Here is a 14,735-nt window from a genome sequence, read left to right as displayed (position 1 = left end):
GACATCCAGGCCGGGCACGGTGGCTCAAGCCTGTAATCCCAGCACTTTGGGAGGCCGAGACGGGTGGATCACAAGGTCAGCAGATCGAGACCATCCTGGCTAACCCGCTGAAACCCCGTCTCTACTAAAAAAATACAAAAAATAGCCGGGCAAGGTGACGGGCGCCTGTAGTCCCAGCTACTGGGGAGGCCGAGGCAGGAGAATGGCGTGAACCCGGGAGGCAGAGCTCGCAGTGAGCTGAGATCCGGCCACTGCACTCCAGCCTGGGCAACAGAGTGAGACTCCGTCTCAAAAAAAAAAAAAAGACATCCCATGTTCATGGATTGGAAGACTACTATTAAGATGGCAATACCCTCAAAATTGGTCTACACTCACAGCAGAAGCCCTATTGAAATCCCAGCTGCCTGTTACAGAAATGAACAAGCTGATACTAAACTGAATATGGAAATTAAAGAGATGCAGAATAGCCAAAACAATCTTGAAAAAAAAGTTGGAGGGCTCACAATTCCCAATTTCAAAACTTACTACAAAGCTACAGTAATCAAGATTGTGTGGCGCTGGCATAAAGATAAACATACAGACCAACAGACAAGAATTAGAGTGCCCAGAAATAAACTCTCATGTTTATTGGTTTTTGACAAGGTACCAAGACAAGTGAATGGGGAAAAGAAAAGTATTTTCTTTTCTTTTTTGGGAGATGGAGTTTTGCTCTTGTCACCCAGGCTGGAGTGCAATGGCACAATCTCGGCTCACTGCAACCGCTGCCTCCCAGATTCAAGTGATTCTCCTGTCTCAGCCCCCCGAGTAGCTGGGATTACAGGAGCCCGCCACCACGCCCAGCAAATTTTTTTGTATTATTAGTAGAGACATTAGTTTCACCATGTTGGTCAGGCTGGTCTCGAACTCCTGACCTCAGGTGATCGACCCGCCTCAGCCTACCAAAGTGCTGGGATTACAGGCATGAGCCACCCTGCCTGGCCAGGAAAAGTCTTTTCAAAAAATGATGCTGTAACAACATGCAAAGAAGCAAATCAGACCTCACGTCACAACATATAGAAAAATCTACTCAAAACATTATCAAGGACCCAAATCTAACAGCTAAATGGTAAAACTCTTGGAAGAAAACATAGGCATGAATTATCATGGCCTTGGATTTGGCAATGATTTCTTAGATAAAACACCAAAAGCACGAGTGATAAAAGAAAAAAATAGATAAACTGGACTTCATCAAAATGTAACTTTTATGCTTCAGAAGATACCATCAAAAGGTGTAGAGACAACACATAGGATGGAAGAAAACACTGGCAAACCATACATCTGATAAGGGCTTAGGATCTAGCATATATCAACAAATCTTTACAACAATGAAAAGACACTTCAAACAAAAAATAGGCAAAGGATCTAGTGAATACACATTTCTCCAAAGAAGGTAAACAAAGGGCCGATAAGCACATGAAAAGATGCTTAACAGCATTAGGCATCAGTGAAATGTGAAACAAAGCTATAATGAACTACACTTGACACCTACTAGGATGGCTATGATGAAAAATAAAAAACAGGCCAGGCTCGGTGGCTCATACCTGTAATCCCAGCATTTTGGGAGACCAAGATGGGTGGATTACCTGAAGTCAGGAGTTCGAGACCAGCCTGGCCAACATGGTGAAACCTCATCTCTATTAAAAATACAAAAAAATTCGCTGGGCGTGGTGGCACATGCCTGTAGTCCCATATCCTCGGGAGCGTGAGACAGGAGAATCGCTTGAATGCAGGACGTGGAGGTTGCAGTGAGCCAAGATCATGTCATTGCACTCCAGCCTGGGTGACAGAGCAAGACTTTGTCTCAAAAAACAAAAAACAAACCAAAAAAATTAGCTGGGTATGGTGGCAGGTACCTGCAATCCCAGCTACTCAGGAGGCTGAGGCAGGAGAATCATCTGAACTGGAAGGCAGTGGTTGCAGTGAGCCAGATTGCACCACTGCACTCCAGCCTGGGCAATGGAGCAAGACTCCACCTAAAAACAAAAACAAAAACGAAAACGAAAACAATAAAAACAGTAACGGCCAGGTGCAGTGGCTCATGCTTGTAATCCCAGCATTTTGGGAAGCTGAGGAGGGTGGATCACCTGAGGTCAGGAGTTTGCCACCAGCCTGGTCAACATGGCAAAACCCTGTCTCTACTAAAAATACAAAACTTAGCCGGGCGTGGTAGCGTGCACCTGTAGTCCCAGTTACTCGGGAGGCTGAGACAGGAGAATCGCTTGAACCCGGGAGGCAGAGTTTGCAGTGAGCAGAGATCACGCCGCTGCACTCCAGCCTGGGCAACAGAGCGAGATTCCCTCTCAAAAAAAAATAGAAAAAAAGAAAAAAAGAAAAAAAGAAAAAAAATGCCAGAGCTCAGCCATGACCTGCTCCACCCAGGCCTAAGGACACCTCAAGCTCTGCCCTGTACCCACCTCCCCCAGCTGCCCACACAGGCCTCAGGTTTCCATTTTTCCTCTTCAGGGATGGCAAGCAAAGACCTCTTGCATCTTTGACTTCCCTTTAATATATTAACTTAATTAGCTCATTCTAAGGTGATAGCTTTCTGCTGTATGCTTTTGAACTTAACTCGGCAAATTAACATTTGTGAATAGGATTCAGTTATGAATTTTAATGACTTTCATTCATTCACAGTCCAAACAAATTACATATCTAGTGCTTCCTTTAAAATGTTTATTGCCATTTTATTATAATCATTGGCAATGAAACCACATATTAATTTAAAGAGGCAACTGCATGGATTCTCTCTCCAAGCGGCACGCGTAGTGTGGCCCACTGTCCCGAAAGCAGCTAAGGACTGGACTTTTATGGTTACAACTGGCCCTGGAGAGGGATGGACTATGGCAAGGTGACAGTTAAAGCCAACGGCCCTGCATTAGTACGTTCTGAAAGGCACCTGCTCAGAATGCAGCGTATCTCTTGGTGGCCTTCTAGGAGTTGAGGCCTACAGCCATGGCTAACCATTTTCCCACACTTCACTCACGTAGATGGCTTTCGAAGTCTGTGAGCTGTGCTTGTTTTTTTTTTTTCTTTCTTTTTTTCTTTGTTTTTTTTTTAAGGGGGAGTCTCTCTCTGTCTTCCGGGCTGGAGTGCAATGGCAAAGTCTCGGCTCACTGCAACCTCCGCCTCCCGGGTTCAAGCAATTCTCTTTCCTTAGCCTCCTGAGTAGCTGGGAATATAGGCGTGCGGCACCAAGCCCGACAAACTTTTTTTTATTTTTTATTTTTAGTAGAGATGGGGTTTCACCATACTGGCCAGGCTGGTCTTGAACTCCTGACCTCAGGTGATCCACCCGCCTCGGCCTCCCAAAGTGTTGGGATTACAGGTGTGAGCCACCACACCTGGCCTTTGTTTTTCCTTTTTAAAGTTTTGTTAGATGATAAGAAGAGAGAAGTGACTCTGAACAATAAAATAAGAGAGGAGAAAGGCGTGGCTGGAGTCTCCCAGCTGAGGACCCACCCCTAGGCCCCTGTGTGTCAGAGCACATGCAAGCAGTAGGAAGCAGTATCAGTCCAGCAGAGCCCCAGTAATGGGCTGGAGGCACAGGGCTTCAGGAACATGGGGAAAGCGGTCATCTGATGGCTGGAAAATCCTGGTGGCTCACACCTGTAATCCCAGTAGAAGGCTGAGGCAGGTGGATCACTTGAGGTCAGGAGTTCGAGACCAGCCTGGCCAACATGGTGAATCCCCGCCTGTACTAAAAACACAAAAAAATTAGCTGGGTGTGGTGGCGTGCGCCTGTAGTCCCAGCTAATCAGGAGGCTGAGGCAGGAGAATTGCTTAAATCTGGGAGGCAGAGGTTGCAGGGAGCCAAGATCCTGCCACTGCCCTCCAGCCTGGGCGACAGAGTGAGACTCCATCTCAAAAAAAAAAAAAAAGTCTCCAAAAAAAAAAAATTCTGGTCTGCTGGCTCAGCCTGCTCAAGGGCTCAGTTTTCACCAGCGCCCCCAGGAGGAGCCTGAGGTCACTGCAGGTGCCTGCCCAGCCCAGCATTCCTGGGTGGCCCCTAAGGGGTGATGGGAGCTGAAGAGCTGTTCATACCCGCACATTCTCACAATGTCTGAAAAAGGAAAAGGAAGTACTATTTGGTAGTAAACTATATGTTCCAGATATATTTGGGGTGAACATTCTATTTCAACATATATTCTCTTGCTCATTTACTGGCACAGTGCTTACAAAATGTCTAAGTGGCAACCCCTTGTGTGTGTGCCTAGTTGGGGAAGGCGAGGGTGAAACAGAGCTGTGCTGTGCAGTACAACTGTCAAAAGCCACTTGCGACAGTTCTAATTGAAATTAGTTAAAATGAAATACAATTAGAAATTCAGCGTCTGCACCAGCCGCACCAAGCACTGGCTACCATACCGGGCCGCACAGACCAGGTCCATCCTGACAGAGAGTTCCATCAGACAGCGCTGGTCTAGGGGTCCACGCTGGGGCACCAATGGTCCTCTTTAGTGTGAGATGCCCACCCAGCTTCACATTTGCACTCCAGGCCCAGCCCTCTCCTGGGCTTAAGCACCCTGGAAGCAACCTTCACTGTTTCTGGAAACAAGATTTAGACACACTTCCCTCCCCCTAGACTCACAACTACCCACCACTCACTACCACCTGCTTTATTTTCATGTGGCCCCAGTAACCAATTACCATCAACTCGGTGGCTTAAAACAACACAAATGGGCCAGGCGAGGTGGCTCACACCTGTAATCCTGACACTTTGAGAGGCCAAGGCAGGTGGATCACCTGAGGTCACGAGTTCAAGACCAGCCTGGCCAACATGGTGAAACCCCATCTCTATTAAAAATACAAAAATTAGCCAGGCGTGGCAGTGGACACCTATAATCCCAGCTACTTGGGAGGCTGAGGCAGGAGAATTGCTTGAACCCAGGGAGCACAGGTTGCAGTGAGCTGAGGTCACACCACTGCACTCCAGCCTGGGGGACAGAGCGAGACTCCGTCTCAAAAAAAAAAAAAAAAAAAAAAAAAAAAGCAAAACGAACAAACAAAACACCCAAATGTATTATCTCATATCCTGGAGGTGTCAGGAGTCAAAAATGGGTTGACCCGACTGTGTTCCACCCGGAGGCTCCGGGGAGAATCCGTTCCTTGCCTTTTTCAGTTTCTAGAGGTGCCTGAGTACCTTGGCTTCTGGCCCCGCACCTCTCTGGCCTCTGCTTCTGCTGCCGCATCTCCTCTGACTCTGACCCTCCTGCCTCTCTCTTGTAAAGATGCTGGCGATTGTTTTGGGCCCACCAGAGAACCCAGAATAACCCCCCATCCCAAGATCCTTCACTTAATCATTTCTGCAAAGCCCCTTTTGCCACGTAAGGTGACCTAATCACAGGTTCTGGGAATGAGGGTATGGACTTCATTGGGGTCCATGACTCTGCCTCCCTCCCTATCCTCCCTGAGCTCCACCACTCTCGGCCAAGAAAGAAACAGGCAAGTCCCCAGGGCCGAATCCACTCCCCTCTAACCCCAGGAATGCCCTTGCCCACATGGCTCAGAAAGGGCGAGTGACCAATGCATCTCCTCCCCTGGCCCAGATGCCACCCAGAGCCTCCTCAGTTCTCAAAACCTTTCAAAATGTTTCAAAATCTACCCTGGGTGGTCAGGTGCAGTGGCTCACACCTGTAATCCTGGCACTTTGGGAGGCTAAGGTGAGTGGATCACTTGAGGTCAGGAGTTCGAGACCAGCCAGGCAACATGACCAAACTCTCTCTACTAAAAATACAAAAAAAAATAGCCAGACGTGGTGGCAGGCGCCTGTAACCCCAGCTACTCAGGAGGCTGAGGCAGGAGAATAGCTTGAACCCAGGAGGCGGAGGTTGCAGTGAGCTGAGATGGAGCTACTGTACTCCAGCCTGAGAGGCAGAGCAAGACACTGCTCCTGCCAGCCCAAAAAAGATTGTATACCAGAAATAAGGAAACAAGCTAAGAGAAGAGGTGAGTTTGAGATCATGCGGCTGATAAAGGGTATTAGGGAGGACAGGTTACGCTGCAGTAACAATGACCCCTAAATCTCAGTGGCTGAGTCCAGCACAAGCCTGTCTTCTCTATGCCTGTGTCCAGCCTGGGTGTTAGCAGGGTGCACGGTGATGCGGGGATCAGGGATGCAGAGTGACCAGGCACCGTCTCTGCCTCACCCAGACCTGTACGTGACCATGAGAGGCAGCTGCCCACTGGCTCCGGAAGCTTCTTCCGAGCACGACATGCCCCACATCCACACCTAAGCACATTCTGTGACCACGCCCTCCTTGAAGGTGGTGGGAAGTGTATGCCCAGAGGGCAGCAGTGACAGAAGCTGGGGTGGGAACCCCAGAGACCCCCATCCGCTACCCACTGCCGGTCCCCCCACCAGGCACAGAGCAGCGAGCACACAATCCCCCACCAGGCACCAAGCATCGAGCCGCAGCCTCAGTGAGGAGCTCAGGCTTTATCTTCCCTGCAGGGTTAAGCTTGGCTGCTGGAGACAAAAGTCGGGAAAATGTCTCTGGACTCTGAAGCGCCCCACAGCTCCCAGGGCCCAGGGCATAGGAGCAGGCACATCCCTGGCTCACTTACTATTGCAGACTGACGCCAAACTGCTGGGTGGGCAGCGGGGGCCGCGGGGGCGGCGTCTTGGTGGGAGGCGGCGTCCGGCCCTCGTGCAGGCTCTGGAGCTTCTCATCATACCTGCAGACACAACAGAGGCCGGGCTCTCACCTGGCAGGGGCAGCTGGCATCCATGGAGGCGCTGGGTGGAGCTGGCTACCCTACAAACACCTGCAGGACACCTGGGCGTCCCCTCCCTCGGGGCACACACACCATGCTGCCAGCTCACACACATTCACATTCACGCGGTCACAATCCCCCACTGCTGTCGGCTATTCTTGCAACAGGCAGTAGCCCAGTCCCCAACAAGTGTCCATTCTCTCCTGCGACCCCTGGCCAGCGGGCCTACCCTGGCCGGCAGAGTGGCCTCACCCGCTTGCCATGCGGCCAGCCCCGAGGTGGGTGTGACCACCCTCAGCTCTCCTGAGTGTCTGAAATTAAGACAAACGCTGGCTTGTAGTGCTAAAGGGGACTTGTCCCTTTTGTTAATTACTTTGTCCCCAGTGTCTGGAAAGGGCTTGCTGCCTAGTAGATGCTCAATTAAAATATTTGTTGAATGAATGAAGAAAGCCATGAACAGCTGGACTCTGAAGAGGATGGATAAATTCTGAAGGAAGCTTAACGTTAAAGCTTTCCAGTAAAAAGAACCTCTGTGCTGGGCGCGGTGGCTCATGCCTGTAATCCCGCACTTTGGGAGGCCAAGGCAGGCGTTTCACTTGAGGTTAGGAGTTCAAGACCAGACTGGACAACATGATGAAACCCCGGTCTCTACCAAAATTACAAAAATTAGCTGGGCATGGTTGTGCACGCCTGTTATCCTAGCTACTTGGGAGGCTGAGGCAGGAGAATCACTTGAACCCAGGAGGTGCAGGTTGCAGTGAGCCAAGATCGTGCCATTGCAGACTGGGCGACAGAGCAAGACTCTACCTCAAAAAAGAAAAGGAAAGAGCCTCTGTGCAGCAGGTAACAGTCCTCCCCCAACACAGTCCTCCCCCAACACAGTCCTCCCTTAACACAGTCCTCCCCCAACACAGTCCTCCCTTAACACAGTCCTCCCCCAACACAGTCCTCCCCCAACACAGTCCTCCCCCAACACAGTCCTCCCCCAACACAGTCCTCCCCCAACACAGTCCTCCCTCAACACAGTCCTCCCTTAACACAGGCAAATACATATTGAGGCCCTACTATGTGCCGGGCACTGTGCATACAGCAGTAACCTGGCCACAGGATAGGGGGAGAACATGATCATTAGTCAGCAGTTCGGGAGCAAGGCAGTCAGTGACACAAGACGGTGCAGGCACACGTCGCAGAGGCACCCGGCACGCAGGGAAGGTCTGCAGAGAAGGCGGCACACTGGACTGAGCCTGGCCAGCCAAGCAGGTGTGAGCCGCTGCCACGTGCGGTTGGGTTGTCCTTTGTGAGTTAATCACAGCGCTCTGTGTCCCGAGTGGCTCCCCAGAGGTCTTTGTCCCTCATGAGGGGCCTACCATGAAAGGGTTATTTTGTGTACTTTACAGATTGGGAAACTGAGGCTTGTCAAGGTCTGGGGACTTGCCTCAGGCCACAAGCTGGGACGCCAGCCAGGATTCAGGACCCCAAGGCCCTGCCCTGCTGCTTTGCCAGTGGGTCTCAGCCTCCGGTCCTCACAGCACCCACCAGGAAGTATGTGGGGGTGGATAAAATCCAGACTTAGCCCCCAAGTCTAGTAGATGCTCAATTAAAAGCATCAGGATTGGACGTGTCCTCTGGGGTTCTGCTGCACGGCTATGGAACAGGGGTACTGGCTCCCTACAGAGTAAGTTCAGGAGCTCCCAATGCCCAAGCCCACGCCCCTCTCCCAAACCTTGCCCCTCTGACTCACAGGACCCTGCACCCTCAGTGTTGCCAGCCACCTGCACATTCCAGAGGCCCTAGATTGCACCCAGTAGCCATTGAGAAGCCGGAGCTGGGTGTTTCAGATGCTGTCCATTTCATCCCCAAATTACTCTCCCACGCGGGAGGATGTGAAGCTACCCTTTGTCACCAGATCAAATCACTTCCACCACAGAGCTGCTAAAAATACATCTTCTGAGCCGTCTCCATGGACTCCCCCGGGTCACTCTAGTGAGCTCTGGGAGTGGAGTCTTGCCAGGGCCCACGGCAGACCAAGGATTCCCATCATCCTCCCATGGCCTCTGGGTCCATTTCACTCTCCTCTGCTCGGCACCAAGGACTCCCAGCCCAAGGTGACCTCCAGCTTCACGTTCACCAACTTCTGCTTGATCACTTGGGACTTCTTGCTGCCTCCAGATCTCCCAATATTTCACCCACATGTTTGCAGGAGGGCTTCCCTGGCCTCTTGATCTAGCCAACTGTCCCTGTGAAACTCACTTTAAGAGCCACCTCCTCCTGGAAGTCTTCCTGGATTACCCCCACATATCAGTCCCCTCCCCAGCTGGGTTCAATGCCTCCTCTGGCCCCTGTCATCACTGATTTGTGGCCCTCACTAGCCTGAGCGTGTCATGAGAGCAGGGACCACACTCCCTAAACACCTCTATATCCCAGCACCTGCCACGTGACTTGGCATCTGGAGAGAAGTTATTATCTCCATTGCCCCTGCAAAGCTACCAATCTCACCTGCATGCACTTTGGCAAGAGCCTACTCCTTTAAAGGAGCCCCTCAGAGAGGGAGACAGGGGCAGAGGGAACCCAGGCTGGGGGTCCAGAGACCCAGGTTGGATCTGCACACTCTGTACTGGCTGCGTGGCATGCACCTTCCTGGGCAGCTTCTATTCATCCGGGCCTATGTTTAAGCCTCGTAGCGGATACACCAATCAAGCTTTCAGCATCCAGCAGACAGGTCGTTTTCTAGAGCGCCCGCGACGTCCCTGAGAACATTTCATTCTGTACACAGCGTTATCCACACGCCTGGGAAATTCCCCCAATTTTCTGCTCAAAAGCAAAAACGGTAAACACTAAGGCAACAAACAGCCATTGCCAGGCGAGGGCTTATTTTTTAAATCAGTTTTGCAGTGGTGGGCGAAGAAAACAGCCCGTACCGCATACAACCTTTGCAATCTCATTTCTCTGAGTCAGCAGCTGCAGATCTTTGTCGACGCCGCAGATTTCTGAGCCAAAGCTAGCCAAGCACACATTTGGAAACGAAGCCTTAAACATTCATGGATCGAACCAAGCCCTTTGGAAGCACGAAGAGGTACTGATGTGGCTTCTGGGGTCTCACCGGCACTCACCGCAGAACTTCGGGAGGGATTATCAGCTGGTCGTATTTAAGGTGTTCATGTAGCTCGCTCAGGTAGTTGAAATAGGTGACTTTTTTCCCAAACTTGTGACTAAGAAAGCAGAAGCAAGAGAATAAAGAAACCATTAGGCACCAGCAGAGAGGCCGAGGGTTGCAGGGAGGGTTGCAGGGAGGGAGGGGGAGCTGGCGGCAGAACAACACAGGCATTTTTCATATTAAGAAAATGTAAACGCTGACACGACTTAAAACCCGAACATAACAAGCAGCGCACGCCGCGAGATATTTTGCTTTCACGAGATCTCCAATGCACCAAACACTCTGGAGTGGCTCATCTGCATAAAAATAAATATCTGCCTCCAATTTACATCTGCCCTGAATTTGCATAGATATAGGAGATAGTGCGGAAGTGCCAGCCAAGAAGCGCTTTTGGGGGATGCAGGTTAGGCAGGGGACACTAAGGCACTGGCACAAACAACCTCTGAGGTTGACGCCTGCCCCAGGGCAGCCTCAGCTGCTGGTGGTTTTGGGGTCAGTGGTGGCTTCACATTTGGCCACCTCTTCTAAGGACGGGGATAAACGAGGTTCACCAGCTTTGTCTCCAGGACAGTCTCTGGGACCCCAGGGAGTAGCGCAGCCAGAAGGCCAGACATGCCCTGGCCTGGTGCAGCAACTCCGTTTCCTCCCTCCCCTTGTGCCCCAGGGCAATTCACTCCCTCTCAGGGCCTGGATCTGAAAGTGGGGGTTCCTCCTCCTAAGTGAGGGCGGAAGACAATGCAAGGCTATTTGCACATCTAGTCCGCTGCCTGATGTCTGGTGGACATGCTTGCTGCAATGACTGCTATTAGTAACAAGGCTCAGCATGAATTGCAAAGTGGGGATCATTAACAGATAGATGTGAGCATGCCTTTATATAGAAGCCTGTAATCCTCCCCTTCTTTATGACAGTCTAGGTTTGGTTTTTGTCATACGTATACCATTTGAGTTTTATTTTGTAGGACAGTATTATTTCCTTATTGTATATGTTTAAGATATACAACTTCTTTTCTCCCCCTCCGAGATGGAGTCTCGCTCTGTCACGCAAGCTGGAGTGCAGTGGTGTGATCTCGGCTCACTGCAGCCTCTGACTCCTGGGTTCAAGTGATTCTCCTGCCTCAGCCTCCCGAGTAGCTGGGATTACAGGTGCACACCACCACTCCTGACTAATTTTTGTATTTTTAGTAGAGACAGGGTTTCTCCATGTTGGCCAGGCTGATCTTGAACTCCTGACCTCATAATCTGGCCAGTTCGGCCTCCCAGAGTGCCGGGATTACAGGCATGAGCCACTGTGCCCAGCCAGGATATACAACTATTAATGTGGGTAAAGAATTATACTGTTACTGGAAAAGGAAAGTTATGTATTCCGCCAAACCGAAGATATTTTATGTTATTTTATGACAATTTGAAAGTCTTAAAATAAGTATTCATGTATTTTCAATGTTATTTTGTGAAATCAAAATAATTCAAGTTACCATTGCAAAAATAAAAAATACGGAGATCACAGGTAGGAGGATCCAAAGGGACAGCGCCAGCCCAACACTCAGCCCAACGCTCAGCCCAGTGCCAGCGCCAGGTTCCCAAAGGAGCCCCAGGGAGGCCGAGCTGTGTGTATTGGCTCCCCCTAGTGGACGAGGAAGAATCGGACCTGGGGGCTGGGGGAGTGGGCGTGGGGTGGGGACTGCCAGGTTTCTGCATTCAAGGACACTGCCAGGTAGGAGGCCAGGGAACCCGGGCTGACGGCTGGGGCTCCAGAATAGTCACCAAAGTGCAGTGTGCCCCTCACACCAAAGACAAGGGGAGGGAGGAAAGCGGGGCCTGCCTTAGTCCTCGCACCCCAGCCCCCCGGAGGAAGGGGCTGGTGGGACCCCTGCGGGAGTGTCCTCACCGCCTGCCCATTTAGACTCCACAGGACGCGGGGACAGTCTGGTCTCTGCCGGAAAGCTGCCACAGGCTCTTCCCGGGGCTGTAAAGTGCTGTCAACGTCCTGTGTGATGGGCGGAAGGAACCCACTAAGGGCCAAGGGAGCCTTGCCCCTCTGCAGTAACCATTCTCAGGGACAGAGGTGCCCGCGTCAGAGCTGCAGGGAGGCCTCCCCTGCCCAGCCCCTCACCTTCCTCTCTGCAGCCTCCCTGACCCCTCCTGCAGGCCAGGCTCTGCCGAACATGGACTCGGGGGCAGGCGCAGCCAGAGCCTTACCACTTGCCTCTCCCTCTCGGGAAAGGGCCCACAGGCCAGCTCAGCCAGGGACTCCCAACACGGCGGGCGGCAGTCACTGGGGTGCTGGTTAGAGCCGCAGCCACAGGCACCACCTGCGGGGGTGTGAGTCGGAAGGTCTGGGCCAGACCCAGGGCTCTTTTGTGTGTGAGCGTTTGAGAGCCTCAGAGGTCTTCCACTTCCTTCATTTACGAATGAACACTCGGGGAACAGAGAGATTATGTGGCTGCCCAAGACCTCACAGGCAATGGGCAGCGGAGCCCAGTCTGGGCTCCAGAGTCCCAGCCCAATTCCTGTGGTCCTCTCCTGGCAGCTGCTTATGTCCAGGCACAAAGCAGGATGGGGGGCAGAGTCACACAGGCTCGGATTGGATCCCAGCCCACGCCCCTCCTCCTGGTGCAACCCTGGGTGTAACCTCTCTGAGAATCAACCTCTTCTTCTTTGAAATGGGGAAAATGTGGCTGACTTCACAGTACTGTTTTGCGGTGCCTGGCACATAATGTGCATGAGATATTGGAATCAAATTAATACAAAAGGGTAGTTTAAAAAGTTTTTTTCCTTTTTTTGAGGAGTTTCACTCTTGTTGCCCAGGCTGGAGGACAATGGCACGATCTCGGCTCACTGCAACCTCCGTCTCCTGGGTTCAAGCGATTCTCCTGGCTCAGACTGCTGAGTAGCTGGGATTACAGGTGCCCGCCACCACGCGCTGCTAATTTTTTGTATTTTTAATAGAGACGGGGTTTCGCCATATTGGCCAGGTCGGTCTCGAACTCCTGACCTCAGGTAATCTGCCCACCTCGGCCTCCCAAAGTGCTGGGATTAAGGGGTGAGTCACTGCTCCCAGCCAGCTTAAAAATATTTTAAAACAGGGCCAGGTGAGGTGGCTCATGCCTATAATCCCAGCACTTTGGGAGGCCAAGGCTGAAGGATTGCTTGAGCTAAGGAATTCAAAATGAGCCTGGGTAACATGGCAAAAACCTGTCTCTACTAAAAATACAAAATTTAGCTGGGCATAGTGGCATGCCTGTAGACCCAGCTACTTGGAAAGCTGAGGTGGGACGATCACCTGAGTCCAGGAGTTCAAGGCTACAGTGAGCTGTGATGGCACCACTGCACTCCAACCTGGGCAACAGACTGAGACCCTGTCTCAAAGAAATGAAACTAAACAAAACGACGACAACAAACAAAAAACACAGTACTAGCAACTAACACTGAGTATTTGCTAGTGCCTGGCAGGCCCTATTCTAAACAGTCAACATGGCTTACTCCTATAATCCCAGCACTTTGAGAGGCTGAGAAAGGAGGCCAGGAGTTCCAGTCCAGACTGGGCAACATAGCAAGACCCTGTCTCAACAAAAAAATTGTTTTAGACTAGCTGGGCATAGTGGTGCGCACCTGTAATCCTGGCTATGTGAGAGGCTGAGGTAGGAGGACCACCTGAGCCCAGGAGGTTAAGGCTGCAGTGAGCCATGATTGCACTACTGCACTCCAGCCTGGGTGATGGAGCAACACCCTATGAAAAAGAGAGAGAGAGAGATAAAAGGAAGGAAGGAAGGAAGAAAAGTAAAATAAACACTGTATATGTATTAAGTCAGTGAATTATTGTGACAATGGAATGACTTAAGTAGCCTTGTCAGCCACATGGGGAAACTGAGGCAGAGAAGGGTTGCCTCTCTTGTTGAGGGTAATGGATGGCAAGGGTCAGAGCAGTCAAGCCCAGGCAGTCTGACGCCATCACCACCATGCCATCCAGGCTGCCACATGGAAAACAAGAGGAGAAGGTGAACTTTTTTTTTTGAGACAGTCTTGCTCTCGTTGCCCAGGCTGGAGTGCAATGGTGCAGTCTCAGCTCACCACAATCTCTGCCTCCCGGATTCAAGTGATTCTCCTGCCTCAGCCTCCCAGGTAGGTGAGATTACAGGCATGCACCACCATACCCGGCTGATGTTTGGATTTTTAGTAGAGATGCGGTTTCACCATGTTGGTCAGGCTTGCCATGAATTCCCGACCTCAAGTGATCCGCCCATCTCAGCTCCCAAAGTGCTGGGATTACAGGTGCCCGGCCAAGCAGGTGAACTTTTTTCCCAAGAACCTTAGAGGTTTCCAGAGCTCCAAGTGCAACAAAGTCGGACTCTGTCACCCAGGCTGGAGTGCAGTGGCGCTATCTCAGTTCACTGCAATCTCTGCCTCTTGAACTCAAGCAATCCTCCCACCTCAGCCTCCTGAGTAGCTGGGACTAAGGTGCGCGCCACCACGCCTGGCTGATTTTTGTCTGTTTTGTAGAGGCGAGGTCCCACCATGTTATCCAGGCTGGTCTTGAACTCCTGGGCTCAAGTGATCCACCTGCCTTGGCCTCCCAAAGTGTTGGGATTACAGGCGTGAGTCACCATGCCTTGCCCTCTAAGGATTTTTCTTTTTCGAGACGGAATTTAGCTCTTGTTGCCCAGGTTGGAGTGCAATGGCGTGATCGTGGCTCACTGCAACCTCTGCCTCCAGGGTTCAAGTGATTCTCCTGCCTCAGCTTCCCGAGTAGCTGGGATTACAGGTGCCCAACACCATGCCCGGCTAATTTTTTGTATTTTTAGTAGAGACGGGGTTTTGCCATGTTGAGCAGGCC

General features: G+C 51.3%; 1 protein-coding gene across 2 annotated transcripts in view; it reads right to left on the bottom strand.

Moving 5' to 3' along the window:
* The window catches only part of ARHGAP8 (Rho GTPase activating protein 8), a 63,265-nt gene that overhangs the window by 32,403 nt on the left and 16,127 nt on the right, over positions 1-14,735 (bottom strand). For both annotated transcript variants that reach the window (XM_011984025.1, XM_011984026.1), the window contains exons 4-5: positions 9,861-9,959; positions 6,601-6,711 (exon numbers count right to left, since the gene is read on the bottom strand). In XM_011984025.1, coding sequence (XP_011839415.1) covers positions 6,601-6,711; positions 9,861-9,959 — 210 coding nt within the window. The remainder of the gene's footprint in view (positions 1-6,600; positions 6,712-9,860; positions 9,960-14,735) is intronic.

Source organism: Mandrillus leucophaeus, unplaced genomic scaffold (genome assembly GCF_000951045.1).
Source record: "Mandrillus leucophaeus isolate KB7577 unplaced genomic scaffold, Mleu.le_1.0 Scaffold26, whole genome shotgun sequence".
In the NCBI taxonomy this organism is placed as follows: domain Eukaryota; kingdom Metazoa; phylum Chordata; class Mammalia; order Primates; family Cercopithecidae; genus Mandrillus; species Mandrillus leucophaeus.
The sequence above is the reverse complement of the archived record's forward strand: the minus strand, read 5'-3'. Positions and strand labels throughout refer to the sequence as shown.